The sequence below is a fragment of the Lolium rigidum genome, chromosome 3 (genome assembly GCF_022539505.1).
Source record: "Lolium rigidum isolate FL_2022 chromosome 3, APGP_CSIRO_Lrig_0.1, whole genome shotgun sequence".
NCBI classification, from domain to species: domain Eukaryota; kingdom Viridiplantae; phylum Streptophyta; class Magnoliopsida; order Poales; family Poaceae; genus Lolium; species Lolium rigidum.
The window spans coordinates 25,945,757-25,960,927 of NC_061510.1; the positions used below are offsets into that span (position 1 = coordinate 25,945,757).

At 52.2% G+C, this 15,171-nt stretch overlaps 1 protein-coding gene and 1 non-coding gene across 2 annotated transcripts; one reads left to right on the forward strand and one right to left on the reverse strand.

Annotated features, from left to right (window-relative positions):
* The first annotated feature begins 2,310 nt into the window (after positions 1-2,310).
* LOC124695210 (defensin Ec-AMP-D2-like) lies at positions 2,311-2,848 on the forward strand. The gene is made up of 2 exons (XM_047228088.1): positions 2,311-2,423; positions 2,530-2,848. The coding sequence occupies exons 1-2, from the start codon at positions 2,360-2,362 to the stop codon at positions 2,715-2,717; spliced, it is 252 nt and encodes an 83-aa protein (XP_047084044.1). The 5' UTR covers positions 2,311-2,359; the 3' UTR covers positions 2,718-2,848.
* Positions 2,849-3,685: 837 nt separating this feature from the next.
* LOC124705066 lies at positions 3,686-3,852 on the reverse strand. The gene has a single exon (XR_007003912.1). It is a non-coding gene; the product is annotated as a U1 spliceosomal RNA (small nuclear RNA).
* Between the last annotated feature and the right edge of the window lie 11,319 nt (positions 3,853-15,171).

A 15,171-nucleotide genomic window follows, 5' to 3' on the forward strand; every position in this document is an offset into this window, starting at 1 on the left:
GTACCAAATTCATTTTAGCTGTACAATTGTATGTATATATTCTTGATCGATGCAGTATCTCCTGCCGTTTGATCACGAGAGCTGAAAAGAAATGAAGCCGGAAATGAACACAAAAGCGGGATGTAGAAAAGCTGGTAACATGAACACGTTGAAACCTATCGAGTATTTTTCACTTTGCTCGGCTTTCCTTTTTCCGCAAAACGAGCCCTGTTCCGCTTTGTCGCTGCAGTCCGAGTCACGGGCACGCCGCACGCACGCATGACGCGCCTGGTGGTCTGCACCGCGGATCGGATCGGAGCCCTTTCTTGACATGCCGCAGCTGCGCGTCGGCACCGACAGGAATAACCTGTCTTTAAATTACTTTGAACCCCTTTTTTACTTTATTCGTGACACGACTTTTGCCTCTCAAGAAACTCATCGAATAAACCCCTCGCGAACAAGAAGAGGGAAAGAATCAGTTGCAGTTGCAACCCACGCCGTCAGTCGCCACATCGGTCCTACTTCCTCCGTATGGAAATAACTAAACCCTCCTTTGATTTATAGGATTAGAAAAATATAGGAATGGAAAAAATCACAGTATTGAGATATCATGACTAGTTTAATCCTATGTGAAGATGAGTTCTCTTTGAATGCACCAAAGGTTAGAAGGGTTGTGGCACTCCCAACCCACCAGAGTTCAAACCTCAGGTTTAGCACTTTTTTATCTCATTAAATGCGGAATCATTTTCAGTGGGAGACGACATTCCCGTCAATAACGACGCGTGTGTAGTGACTTCATCAATCTCAAGACCCCTCGGATGAAGTTTCTTGGACGCGGTCTCTGAGAGGTGCTCATAGGGGTAGGGTGTGTATGTGTGCGTTCATGGGGGTGAGTGTATGTGCGTATATGTGAGCGTCTACGTTTGTACTGTGTTTCTAAAAAAAATGCACCAAAAGAATTTTCCATGAGGTATGATCTATACCACCAACAGCTAGAGCAAAACCACCATCGTTGGGCAAGTCGTGGTTGTGCAAGAAAACCAAGCACAGCCACGAGGCCACGTCCTCCCCCTTCGGGCAAGAAGCCTCAACGGAACCGCTAGTATGTCCACGTGGACGTTGCGTGGTCATTGTGGGAAACAAGGACGCCGGTGGGTTGATCCGGCATCTACCTCCCCACGGGCTTGCAACTCAACGCGTGGAGGGTGTTGGTGCCACAAGGAAGGATGGGTGCGGCCCCATGAGATCGGGCGTCGTCGGGAGCTTATGTTGCCTGATCCACGGGAAGACCCGTCGCCTACACCATCAACTCGCAGGTGTGGGACACATTCTGGCGGTGGGAATGGGACCAGCGACGCCTTCCTGGATGGTGAAGAGTGGGACTACGGTGAGGCCCCCGTGGTGAAGGAGGAGCCAATGTTGGGCGGCAACAACATCGAGAGCGAGGATTCGCGGGACGACACCCTTGACACCCTCAGCGCACGCGCGTCGGAGCATGAGCAAGAGGACCATGAAGATGGAGGCTGAGCTCCCCTATCACCTAGACAATCTCAGCTACGACAAAGCCCTCGGGTGCGTTTGGGGGTGCTTGCTGCTGCGTCCTGTCCCGCCGCTGGTGCCCTAGCCGTTTTTGTGGGCTCCGCCCAAGTTCATCCCTATGTAAATAAATTTTTTTATGAATGAAATATTATCATAAAAGAATTCTCTAACCCCTTAGTATACCCGACCCAAACGGACCAAGAGGTGGCACCGTATTTCTGCACGCAAATTGATCGAAATAGACCAAAACAAACACATTCTATATCTGAAATGGATCCTTCCACTCGAAATGCCCTAAATTACTGTAGATCTAGACAAATTTACGATAGTTAATTCTGAATTGGCAAAGTCTAGCATGGCAATATAGCATTCCGTGTACGTTCACCAGAGGTCGGCGCTGGCGACAAACCCCACGGCAACCGTCCACGTTGCAGCTCACGTGAATTCCTCTTGGTAACTCACACACATGTTGCAGCTATACCTAGCTTGAAGACAATCATTCATACGTATGTTGCATCAGCAGTAACGGCTACCTAACTCTGGAAGCGCGCGCCCGCCGGCGATGATGACTCGACCGCTAGGTGCAGCCGACGACTGTCGACGGTGGCAAAGCTAAAAAGCCCGACGCATCTCGCGGCGCATACATTTTGCTTGTGGAACCAGCACGCAGGGCCCCCACGTGGATGCCCTTGACACATTTTCTGTGAAGTTCTTTCGCGAAGCTAGCTGCCCAGCGGGCTATAAAATGGCAGGTACCCGAGCTCACAGCAACCACACCGCCAGCTCCATCCACAGCCATCTACCCTGACGCGCGCCTGAGTACTGAAACAAGCTCAACTCCATGGAGGCTTCACGCAAGCTCTTCGCGGCCGCCCTCCTCGTCGTGCTGCTGCTCGCGGCCACCGGTACGTACACCTCCGTGGCTCGCAAGGCAGCAGTAGTGGTGACATCGATTTGGTTCTCAACTTCTTATCTGACGGTTCTTCTGCTGTCTTGTTGATGTGGTCGCAGAGGAGTTGGGAGGTCCGGTGGTGATGGCGGAGGCGAGGACGTGCCAGTCGCAGAGCCACCGGTTCAGGGGGCCCTGCGTGCGCCGCTCCAACTGCGCCAACGTCTGCAGGACCGAGGGCTTCCCCGACGGCAAGTGCCGCGGCTTCAGGCGCCGCTGCTTCTGCACCACCCACTGCCACCACCACTGATACCACGATTAACCTCTACGTACCTCCGTCGCCGCCGGCCGGCCGGCCCTTTCATGCCTGCGTCGTCCCTCCACTTTTGTGTGTTGTCCGTCATTCTGTGTGTCCACGAATAAATCTCAGCTTGTCTCTCGATTGGCAAATAAGCTGGGTTTAACAAGTTTTTCCTTCATTTTTATCTACTTTGTGGCCTTCGGCCGGCCGTGGCTTTCCCATCGTGGTTCCATATTCGTGTTCGTCCTCAAAAGTTGATCTAAGATCTGGAACTGAATACTATTGGAATTCTCAAGTACTTTACGAATCTAATTATATGTGCAGCATGATGTCTGGCCACTCACTCTCTCTCTCTCTGCAAAATGAATAGCTAGCATGCATGCTATGGTGTGTCGTGCGTGTGTGCAACGAGGGCTGCCAGTGCCAACACCTGGCGCCACGCATGGACGACCGATTCGCTACGTGTAATCTCCCGCCTGAACAGTCTCATCATCTCAAACATGTGTCTGCCCTGCCACTTTGTTTGCATCCGTAAAGACAAATCAGAGAGAGCAAAATCGAAAGGTCGCTTCGCCTTCACCTTTTAGTTCCCATCCGTGGATGATCGTCTAGCATCTGACTGCCGCCAAGCTGATGAAGAAGCTAACATCAGCTCTAAGGGTGTGGACACTCCCAAGTTCAGAGAGCAAGCTCAGAGGAAATGTTCAGAGAGAAATCGGCTGCACGCTCGCAGAGTTGGGGACCAAATCGTCAGAGAAAAAGGTGTGGGGGCTTCAGATTGACTTCTAATGCAGATTTCATGAGAAGTATTGACGTGCGATTTCAAACAACCCTGAAACCAGCGGCAGAGACCATCTATTAGAAGGGATGTAATCAAGGTCTGAGTACAGCTGAACGAGGGGGCATACTGCAACTTTCCTCATTACTGAAAGCTTCAGCACACCAGCCAAGGACGAAATTTTAATTTCAAAGAATTGGCAGGGGCCGCGCGAACGCGTACCCCCTCTAACACAAATTATGACGTCCACTCTCCCGCTTGGGGAGATGGTAGACCAACGCATCCACCAAGTCCAAGTGCAATGTGGACCATTGATCTAGGCCACGGCCCTTCTTGATCGGCCGTCGACCCCGTCCAGGTAAGTATGTTGCAACGTCGCACCCAGGCGCCTCTTTATAGCTAGCTCTCCCGTGCGATTCTTCTTCGGTTGGCGAGGTGGTACTAATAAACGAGGGCGTCCTGGTGCAGCCGAGGAAGGAAGGACGGTGGGTGGGTCTCGTTTTGGGCCTATTTCTGGTGGGCGTCTGGCGGGAAGCAGGCTTTGGATGGCCCCGGCCCAGTTTTTCTAGTATTCCGTCTTCCTTTTTCTTCTTTCCAGAGTGGGATCTAAACAAAACCATGGAGAGGAGAGGAGTGAGTTTAAAAGGAATGGAGAGGAGAGGTCGTGGACTGTTTGGCATCATCATGTGCTTGAGTTTGTAACTAAGGCTGGTGCCAACGCGGTCGATAGCGGGGGCGCTATCGCCCGTGGCGGGGCGGGAGGCGGGCGGGAGTGGGGCGGGTCGGTAGCGGCAGGCGCTGGCTGGGGCGCCCGGCGGTAGCGCCCGCTGCCGCCCGGCTACCGCCCGCGTTGGCGGCATGAGCGAGGCGGGAGGGAGGCGAGAGGCGGGCGGCGGCGCGGCGTCGACGCGGGCGAGAGTGGGGCGATAGGAGGTAGGAGACGACCTGGTCGGTTTTTATTTTTATTTTATTTTCTTTCCTTCTTTTATTCTTTAAATCTCAGTTTTTATTTTATTTTCTTTCCTTCTTTTATTTTCTTTCCTTTTTTACTCTTTCAGTTCAAAATACAAACACAAGTAAACACTTGTCATATAGGCTATTTAGAAAAACAAGAAACATAATTTGTATTTTTATTAATTATTATGTAATCGGTAACATTTTTAGTTGAATAAAATAATTTTCTTGCATTATTTTGAATGTCTACAAAAATTCGAGTGAAATAACTTAATGTGAAAAATAAATGGTGATGTGGAGCAGAGAGAAGTGAGAGATGGCACTATAGCCCGTGCATTGGCACCGTGGGGTGAGAGTGGGGTGACAGTGGGGTGAGAGTAAGGGAAAAAGCTGACGTGGCGGGTGAGAGTGAGGTGAGGCATTGGCACCAGCCTAATGGAGTCTACCGCATAAGGGCATCTCCAATCGCGGGCACCCAAACCCAAAAACGGACGTCGAATGGGTCCGTTTGGGTAAAACCTGCTCCCAACGGGCGGACCCAAATTAAAAACGGACAGCTGTGGTGTCCTGCGCGACCCAAAGCTGGCTCAAATTTGGGAGAGTTTTGGGGCGAGCCGGACGAACGCGGGCGTCCATTGTATCCGCGTATGTCTGCGTCCTGGCCCATCTGACAGGCTCCCATCCTTCTCTCTCCTCTGTCTTCCTATGATTGCTTTTTCCCATGGAAACCTCCATCCCTCCTCGCCGGATTGATCCCGTCTAACCAAGATCCGCCGCCACCCTCGCCTGGAGGCCCCTGCCGCCACCACCTCCTTTTTTTTCAGCCCTGCTGGAAGTCGCCTGAGCAGAAACGAGCGCCGCCGGCCTCGACGCCGCCGAGCAAGACGAAGCCGGGGCGGAGCTCGCAGGGACGGAGCTTGGGGATGGAGCTCGCCGTGGCTGGCTGCAGCACCTCGGGCCGCCGCTGGCCACGCCGCGTCACCACGCGAGCAGGCGCCTCCACGCCCATCCGTTCCTTGCCCTCCCTCACTCTTCGCCAACAAAAGCCATGGCCGTGCGGCGACCACCTCTCCCACGACCTCCACGTCTACGGCAACTTCGAGGGTCCGCCTTTGATGGATGAGATGACGGACGGCTACTCGTACCGCAAGGGCAGGTCCAGCGCGCGCCGGCGGTGGCGGACATCGATCTTGGCTGGAACGACAACGCATGCGGCCACGATTTCGTGCACAGGAAGCGGGCGCGCGTCCTTGCGCAGCGCCGGCCTCGCCCGTCACGCCTCGCGCCGCCACCCTCACCTCGCGCGCCCCGTGCCGCGCCTCGGGCCGCCGCCGTCTCGTGCCTCGCCGCGCGCCCGGGCCCGCGCCATCTCGCGCCGCCCGTTCGTCGCCGCCGCGGGCTCGAGAAGAGGGCGAGGGGCGTGAGCGAGGCGTGAGGCTAGGCGTGCGGGGCGGCTCAGCAGAGCACGGGCGCCGTCTAGCGCTGCCGTCCCGTGCCTCGCTGCGCCTGGACGCCGCCATCCCGTGCCTCGCCGTGCGCCCTGGCCCGCGCCGCGCCTCGCCTCGAGCGCCCAGGGCCGCGCTGCGCCTGAACGCTGCTCCCGCGGGGGAGGGCAGGGAGCGGGGCACTCGCCTGCCACGCCGTCCTGGCCGCGCCGCTGCACTCGCTCGCGGAGCAGGGGTTCGCCACGGCCGCGCTATTGCGCTGCACTCGCTCGCGGAGCAGGGGCTCGCCATGGCCGCGTCGTCGCGCTGCACTCGCTCGCCGCGCCGCTGCACTCGCTCACCGTGCCACACCACGGCCGCGCTGTCGCCGGCCGCGCCAGGCCCACGCCGTCGCCGGCCTCGTCACGCCCGCGCCGGCCTCGCCCGTGACGCACTTGCTCACCTAGGAGGAGGTCCTCATCCACGCACGAAGCACCACACCGAGGGGCTCTGGTTTGGGTCATGTGTGGCGTTGGAGAATAAAAATGTAGCCGGATGTGTGTGAGCGTCCGGGTGACATCCGCGTGTCCACGGGACGACCTAAACGGATACAATACTACGTCCGTTTGGGTCATAGCGTTGGAGATGCCCTAACTTGCCGAGATATGGTACTTCTTCCCACGTCAAATATAGAGACATGTTCACGTCAGATATAGATTTGTTTGTCTTCAAAACGCAAAACTATGCTTACACTAGTGGAAAACGGGGCTATAGGCCCGGTTCATTTGGGCCTTTAGTCCCGGTTTCCAAACCGGGACCAATTAGGCGGGACTAAAGGTCCCCCCATTTAGTCCCGGTTGTAAAACAAAGGCTGCTGGCGCGCGTCGAGGAAAAAACCCTTTAGTCCCGGTTTGTAACACGAACCGGGACTAAAAGTTATTTCGTTATTTTTTTTATCTATTTGGTTCCCAATTTTTTTTCGCTCCTCTTTTTTTTCCTATTTTTTCAGAATTTCTAGTATTTCAGTTATTTAACTAGTTTAGTTTCTAACTCCACTTAATCTCTAACTACCCTTAATCTCTAGTCAAATTACTTACTCGTGGTCCAACTTCCCGCTCGATCACCCATCCTCCCACTACTCCAAAGACTAGCACGCTTAACTTCCAAGTTCCTTTCCCATCCCGCTTCCAAGTGCTTCGCGCGCATGTTGTGATATTAGTATCATATCAATCCTATTAACATGTTGGTCGATGTCACACTTATTTATTATTCGAATTCCAAATAATTATTTTAATAAACAAAACTAATAACGTACATGTTGTGCTAATGGTATTATAATTATAATTTTTTAAATCTGTATTATAATTGTTTTTTCTTTAATTTATTATTTTTTAATATTTTTTTGCCAAACTTGAAAATTTGAAAATCTAAAAAATTGGCTAACTTTATGGTTAAGTAATAGTAATCTTTATGCATGATGTAATTATTATTTAAAAAAAATTAAAAAATAAAATTCCTAATTTTTGGCAAAAACTAAAATCTTCCTGCTTTCATATTTTCATTTGAAATTTTGAGAATCTAAAAGTTGGCTAACCGGGTAAACCCGGGTGAATTCGGATGTAACTTTTTCCCAGGATTTTTTTGATATATTATACGTTTTTTTTCGACGTCGTACGCAAAAGTTATTGCGGTTTTACCATTTTTCAAAACATTTTTGCAAAATAAGTGAAAATTCAAATTTGTTAATTTTCCCTAATAGTAGGTTGCATAACATACAAGAATCTGAAAACATTTTATTTTTTGAATTTTGTATCATTTTCTTTTCTATTTTACAGTGTTAAAAAAGGCGATCCACGGGGTGGGGGTGGAGGTGCATGGGGAGGCAAAAAACCCTTTAGTCCCGATTCGTAGGTTGGTAATACGAACCGGGACTACAGGGTTTTGCCCCATAGACCACCCTTTAGTCCCGGTTTGTATTACCAACCGGGACTAAAGGGTCCAAACGAACCGGGACTAAAGGGTTTTCATGATGAACCGGGACCAATACCCCCTATTGGTCCCGGTTTGGTTCAAAACGGGGACTAAAGGGTGGGACGAAAGGCCTCTTTTCCACTAGTGTTAGCTCTCCTGGTCCATTGACGAAATGGATTAGCAGGAGTACGTATGTCACTTTTTTTTCCAATTAGGTCATCTCTAGCTGCCTGACGCAAACAGATCGTGTTTGTTCGTTTTGATCCACGAGCCACTAAAACACCAGCCAGCGGCCCGACACAAGCAACCAGCCTATTCATGGTGACCTCTTCGCGGTTCAAATTTAGACATGCAATTCATCGGCGCGGACAGGGTGAGACCGTTCGCGTGCCCCCTTGTTGTCCTTGGGTCTGCCTGTCTGCGGCCGAGCAGCCTCTTCACCTTCTCCTCAGCCATCAAAGCCAACTCGGCACCTGCGTCGGCATTGACAACGACCATCCTGCATCCTTTAAAACGAGGAAGAATCCGGCCATGATCGCCATTGCCCCTGCAAACCTTGCTAGACCACCGGCCGGCAGTTGAAGCATTCTCTCCCATCGACACCACAGATAGATATTGGTTGTCCTCACACGAGCAGGCCACCGAGCTCGCCATGTATGGCATACTCGCGCCGCCGGAAGCGACGGTGTCGGAAGGCTTCACCATCAGCTTGGGTGAGGTGCCCCTGCCACCACTATCCAAAGGGAAGGACTTTGGATATGATGTCTTCTGGGGTAAACATAAAGAGGTGTTGTGGCTCGACCAAAAGTACGACACCTAAAGCGAGTACTGGCCTATTTCACAAGGAACAAGAGACGTCACTGAACCCTTTTAATGGCGAGCACCCACCACCGGAGAAGAACATGGCCGAGCCGATCGTGTTCTCACTACTAGAAAAAAGGCTTTCAGTGGCGCACCACATATAGCCATCAGTGGCGCACTAGTGGTGCGCCACTGTTATCACGCCACTGCTAACACATAGTAGTGGCGCACTAGGGGTGCGCCACTACTAGCCTAGATACCTGTGGCGCACTGCCTGGTGCGCCATTGACATGCCCACCCGTGCGCCACTACTACTCCAAAGTGGTGCGCCACCGTTGGTCGAGGCAGTGCGCCACCACCGTGTAGAAGAGGTGCGCCACCGCTGCGCTTTGCGTGCGCCACCGGTCCAGCCTAGTAGGTGCGCCACCGCTGCGTGAGTACGTGCGCCACTGCCCTCTTCGGGACGTGCGCCACCGCTACTTATCCTTGTGCGCCACCGCTAGTCTCGGAGAGGATCACAGGGCAGGTGCGCCATCGGGATCGCAGCAGTGCGCCACCGCTACTTAGTGGTAGTGCGCCACGTATGGTCCACTAGTGCGCCACCGCTAGGATTTCGAATTTTTTTTTTTTTGTATCTTGGCAGGTATTTATACAGAGTTGTATATGACAAGTACAATAGCACAATACGAGATATATAACAAGCATATAAACAACAGACACAGCTTATCCATACATAGTTCTTCACATTAGCCCCACATGATTCACAAGCATTCACATTAGAGGTTACAATGCAAGTTACGGTGTTACAAGTCACAAATGAGCTAGTAGTGGCACAAGGTCGATCATCTAAACTAGCATCACATAGAAGAGAGCTAGAGTCACTACTAGCACCGTCCCGATGAAAGTGGTCTTCATCCGGTTCCTCCTCCGCTCCGTCCTCTCTCCCGCCGCATAGCGTGCGTATCCGTCTTCGGCCTCCGCTCTAGTGGTGTACCCTTTGTAGCCGTTACCGCTAAAACGGTGAACCTGTCTCCGACACTCCTCCCGCCGTTGTAGACTCCGGGAACCTTGCCCTTGTACACGACATACCACGTCATATCTCGCGTACATATGCACAAGCCAAAGAAACATTAGTGCACGCTCATAGATGTTTGCAACGAATAAGAGCAAACTCAAAAACGATCCAAGTAGTATGAACTAAAAGGCATGCCTCATACATTGTTGGTCGGAACAAATATTAACATTTAGGGACGGAGTAAGTGAAACCAAGTAGGATGCACAATAGATTGATACTTGTGTCATCGCACCAGGTTCACTTACCCCTCCCCCAAGTGTATAGGTGACCAACATTCTAATCATCGGCATTTTGAGATACCAAAGCAAATAGAAGAATGACAAGGGCCTCATACTTTGTCAGTCCAAACAAATATTAACATTTAGGGAAGGCGTCAGGTTAACCAAGTAGGATGCACAAGAGATTGATACTTGTGTCATCGCACCAGGTTCACTGACCCCTCCCCCAAGTGTATAGGTGACCAACATTCTAATCATTGGCATTTTGAGATACCAAAGCAAATGGAAGAATGACAAGGGCCTCATACATTGTTGGTCGAAACAAATATGAACATCCCGGGATGGCGTTAGTGAGGCCAGGTAGGATGCACAAGAGATTGATATTTGTGTCATCACACCAGGCTCACTAGCGACACCCCGAGTGTACAGCTTGACCGAACATTCTAATCATCGGCATATGCAAACAAAATTAACGACCAAATCAAGTGCGGAAAACGATAGAGCCATATATATAAGTTCACAAACATAGCCAAACTAGTAATTAAACAGTACATGCAAGTAAAGTGCTCGGATAAAGTTTATTACAACGAAGCTCGTCTTTAGTTCACAACTACATAACTAGGCTCGCACATCAAGACTTTTGCGGAGCGTGGATAAAACCGCCGCCTTTCTTCAAGCACATCCATGAGCGGTAGTCGTCACCCCGCATTTGGAGCATTGTGTCTATGTCACTATTTGACGGCCGATAGCCGGCGCAGAACTCCCCGCGCTTCTAACGACATCTTGATGGATGATTTCACAAAACTCTACTTGGATGCGGAAGAAGTCTTGCTTGATGCCGTCGTCAGGGACCCGCGCCAATTTGTTGGCCCAGCCTCCGAGATGCTCGGTAGCGTAAGCCGCTGCCGGTCCCGTATGAACTTATCCATGTGATAGAGGGCGTAGTAGGCATCCTTGTTACTAGAAGGCGGCTTCTTGACGCAGTGGAAACTTTGTTTGGTGCTTGAACACATGCTTCCCGTACCTAACATTTGGCCTCCGCATGTTGCCTTTCGCTTTGACGTAGGCATTGAGAGCATCATCAAGTACGGCCTTGACATTCGTGTAGTCCGTGGTTGACTTACCGTCCGCATCGAGGTATGTGGCCACGGAATGCTTCGGGGTTATGGAGATGAGTGTGCAGGTTTTGTCTCTGCGTAGAACACATAATGTTTAAGAACATGACGATTGAAATCTAAAAAAATCACGAGTTAAGACCGGTACGGTGAGGGGGTGACTTACTCGGGAAATACAGGCAGGAGGATGTTAGACTTCTTCCGGTTCGCTAGAAAGAAGTCTTTGAGGTATCCACTCGCGACCGCCCGGCCTCCGGCGGTGGCCAAGTGGACGGCACGCATGTAGAAGGGGTCGGCTATCGCGATGTCCGGGATGTTGTTTCTAATGATCCGCATCGCCTTGCCGAGCGAGTATAGGCGAATGAAGGTGTAGTGCAGCGGATAACCGTTCAGCATGGCAAAGATGTCATCATACCGCAGGAAGATCTTCTCCGCGAAGCCACTATCGACAAAGCCATGGCCCGAGGGCACCTTGGCAATATACACTCGGGTATCCATTATCTTTCTCCCCGAGACGCCGCTCCTCCATAAACCGAATACCGTCAACCGGAGATCGCATAGGACCGGGTGCAGCATCGTACAATCTTTGAATTAGCATCCGCTCACCCGACACATGCACCCTCGCCTCGATATTCTTGGGCACCGGTGGCCCGTCCCGAGCACGGATAGGTGCCGGCTGGCCGGCGACTTGTCGTCCTTCTTCTTTCTTTTCCGTCCCTTCGGCCTCGTATTTACCGGGACCGCATTCTCCTCTTCGCAAGCCTTCTTCGGTGTGTTAGGACCGATAACACTTCTCACCTCGGCTATCGGCTGAGTCTCGGTGAAGTCGGCAGCTGGAGGCGTCTCCCGAGAACGCAATAGGCGCCGCTTGTTGCAAAAGGTTTTCCTCGGCGGCAGCTTGAGAGGGTTGGCTACCGAGATCGTAGTCCATCACCCCAAAATCGAAGTTGCAGTCCAGGTTGGCGAACGTATCGTCCTCGTCCGGACCGTCGTTCGGATCCCGTGCCATCCGCATGTCCACATCAGCCGATGGCGGCACCGTTGGGGTGGTCTTGCCATGGCTTGGCGCCGGCATGGCTTGGGGTGCTGTCCGTGGGGTGGTGTCGCTCGCCCCCAAACGAATCCGGCTCTTTGGCCAAACCATGGACCAATTGAAGCATTGGTGGAGGGCAAGGACCCGATCATCTTCGTCGGCACCATCGGGTTGAAAGGGAGGTACCACGTCGTCGTAGCCGCTAAGCACCCGAATCGCTTGAATCCTATACACGTCGGGTTGCATGGGTCTACCGTGTAATCGGCGGTTGCTCGGTTGAACGATTTTGGCCTTGGCAACATCGATCAACTCGTCTGCTCACAACGTGCGGTGAGAGTGCATGGGACGTCGACGGCGGAGCTCGCGGAAAACATGTAGGGCGTTAGGGATGGCTAGCTAGTCAAAGGATGGGATATGGAAGTCATTGGCCGAGGGTTGGTTACCGTGATGGCGTCCAGCTCGGCTAAGGTCGAGGCACCGCCGGCGACGGCGTGCAACCGATGGAGTGGCCGCTTGATGGCGCGGTGCCGGGCGGCGTATTATCCGCAGCCGATGGGTGCATTGAGCTGAAGTAATGGCGCCGCGGAGACACCAAGGTTGGCGCCGCGGGAGCCACCACGGTTGGCGCCGCGGGAGCCACCAAGGTTGGCGCCGCCGGAGACACCATTGTTGCCGCCCGCGGACTCACCGATGGCTCCACGTTGTGGGAGTTGCGGCCCGCGAAACCGGGAACCGGGGTTCCCCCTTTTGTCCTCCCTTATACCACGCGTCCGCACCGGCAACCAAGGTAGGGATGAGGGAGCTAAGCGTCGTGCCCACTTGGTCCTCCACTTGCCGTCGTTGCGTCCCTCCGTTGGGTCTCCACGATTTGTTGCACTTGTTGCCGCACTTGCTCCTCGACCCATGTCGGGATCTGCGCAACTTGTGCCTTGAGCCGTGCGACCTCCTTCTCATCGATGGTGGCCTTTCTCTCCTTTTTCCCCGACTTATAGTATTCTGACCATTTCATAGAGCATCCTTCGCCGGCCACACGACCAGCCGACGTCGGCTTACTCAATGGATCCCTCTTCTTGTGGGCATTCAACGCCCTATTTAAAGGGTTGTCCCAAGGGGCACACTCGCGAGGAGCTCGTGGACCCCGCGCCGCTACTAGCTTCCTTTTCACTTTCCGCAGCCGATCTCCTTAGCCTACGGGAGGAACATGCATGAACCATTTAGAAATTTGGATTCATCAATAAGAATGCAACCATAAAGGAGCTAATTAAGCGGGTGCATTCCTTACCGTAAGAGCCTCAAACTCCTTCACATCCGGAGTGGTGGTGAGCTCCTTTGTTTTCGGGTCAAGACGGTACCGGGCCAGGAGAAAGTTCCCGGTTTGCTTGTTTTTGTATTGCGGGAAGAGGGGCTCGAGGCCGTTCTTCACACGCTCCTTATCCGCGGCGTCCCATTTCGGTTGCGCCACCCTAAAACCGCCAGGACCAAGTTTGTGGGTGCCTAAGTTCAGTTTTCGCATGTCCTTCCCCCACTGACTAGAATCCGACGTTGACTCGCTCTCGCACTTGATCTTGAAATCAGCGTAGTCTTGCTCGGTGATCGAGGGATTTGACTCCTTGATCTTCTCGTAACTCTCACCATTATTAATCATTTTCTTCACTCGGTTCCTCCAACTAGCGAGGGCGGTGCTCATCTTCGTGAGGGCGACATTGTGCACTTTGTTCCGCATGAGACGTTTTTCTGAGCAGTCCACCGGAACTCGTATCGTTCGTGCAGCCTTCCGGAAGAGGAGGGTGCGCAAATCCGCTCTGGTCGAGATGCCCGAGGTTCTCGGTGTTGATCGAGACCGTGCTCCGGAGGATGCACCCGAGTTGGGCAGCGTAACCTTTGACTAAATCGGGGGCGCCGTTGGAAGCCCAGTGGCGTTCACTTCGGTGAATGCTCGCTTCACGGTGCTCGAGCACATTCGGGCGACGCTCCCTCCGTAGCTTCTTCGGTGCGCCGGTGTCATCCTCGCCGGTACCATCCGTGGTGTCATCCTCGGCGGCACAATCGCGTGGTGTCAGCCTCGGCGGCATCGTCCGCTCGGTACTCGGATCGGTGCCATCATCCTCGCCGTCGTCGCGGCGAGGTTGTGACTCCATCACCTCCATTTCATCGGTTAGCATCCAGAATGGCTTGCTACCGCTGCCGCCGGCCTCTTCGTTGTTGGCCATGTTCGAACTAAGTAGGAAAAAATGCATAAAGTTAGCGCAAGATTTCACGGAAAAATTGGGCATGACCTATGCTAATTTATGGACATATGAGTGCCCCATTTTCGCCGAAACGGAAATGAATCAACATTTCGGCGATAATGGGCAACTCGTCGATCCCTGCACAAGAAAATGACACCATATACACATGCAAAACAATCCACCAGCCTGAGCACCATGGCACATATACAATTGTTCCTCCATATACACCATGGCACATATACAATTGATCCTCCACCAGCCGAGCACTCAACAGCGATGCATCGCCTAGCTATATGCATCGCCTAACCATGGGCATACATCAAGCAGACAAGCAAGCAACAAGCAGCAACTAGCAAAGAAGAGCAAGCAGCTAGCAAGCAAGCAAGCAGCTTACAGACTAGCGTAGCAGCAGCAAAGCACCTAATGTCGTGCAAATGGCTACAGGGCTACAAGATGCATACAGAGCATCATTGCATAGTGCATACGTACATTCAGCAAGCTACAAGATGCATACACCTCAACACAAGCTACAAGATGCATTGCCAAGACAAACATTCAGTTAATCGAAGAGCACCAAACCAAGCAACAATGCTCCGTAAGTTTATCAAGCTAGCAAGCAGCCAGCAAGCTAGCACCAAGCATACAAATACAAATAGAAGTAAACAGATACAAATTCATGGGAGGATCAAATAGTACTTGGCCCACTCGACAATGAATCAAGAACCTAGGCATGGAAAAACACATCCTAGATATAAATTCACAAAGATTCAAGTAAATTCTTCTTATAAATTCTTATAAATTCTATGTTTCAATAGTGAGTTGTACTCGGATATGTTTCAAATGGATTCTTATAAATTCTTCTTGGT

Excerpts from the sequence above, each read along its gene's own strand:
- LOC124695210 (XM_047228088.1), top strand. The coding sequence starts at position 2,360 with ATGGAGGCTTCACGCAAGCTCTTCGCGGCCGCCCTCCTCGTCGTGCTG. Across the intron at positions 2,424-2,529 it reads GCTGCTGCTCGCGGCCACCG|AGGAGTTGGGAGGTCCGGTG; the intron begins GTACGTACACCT and ends ATGTGGTCGCAG.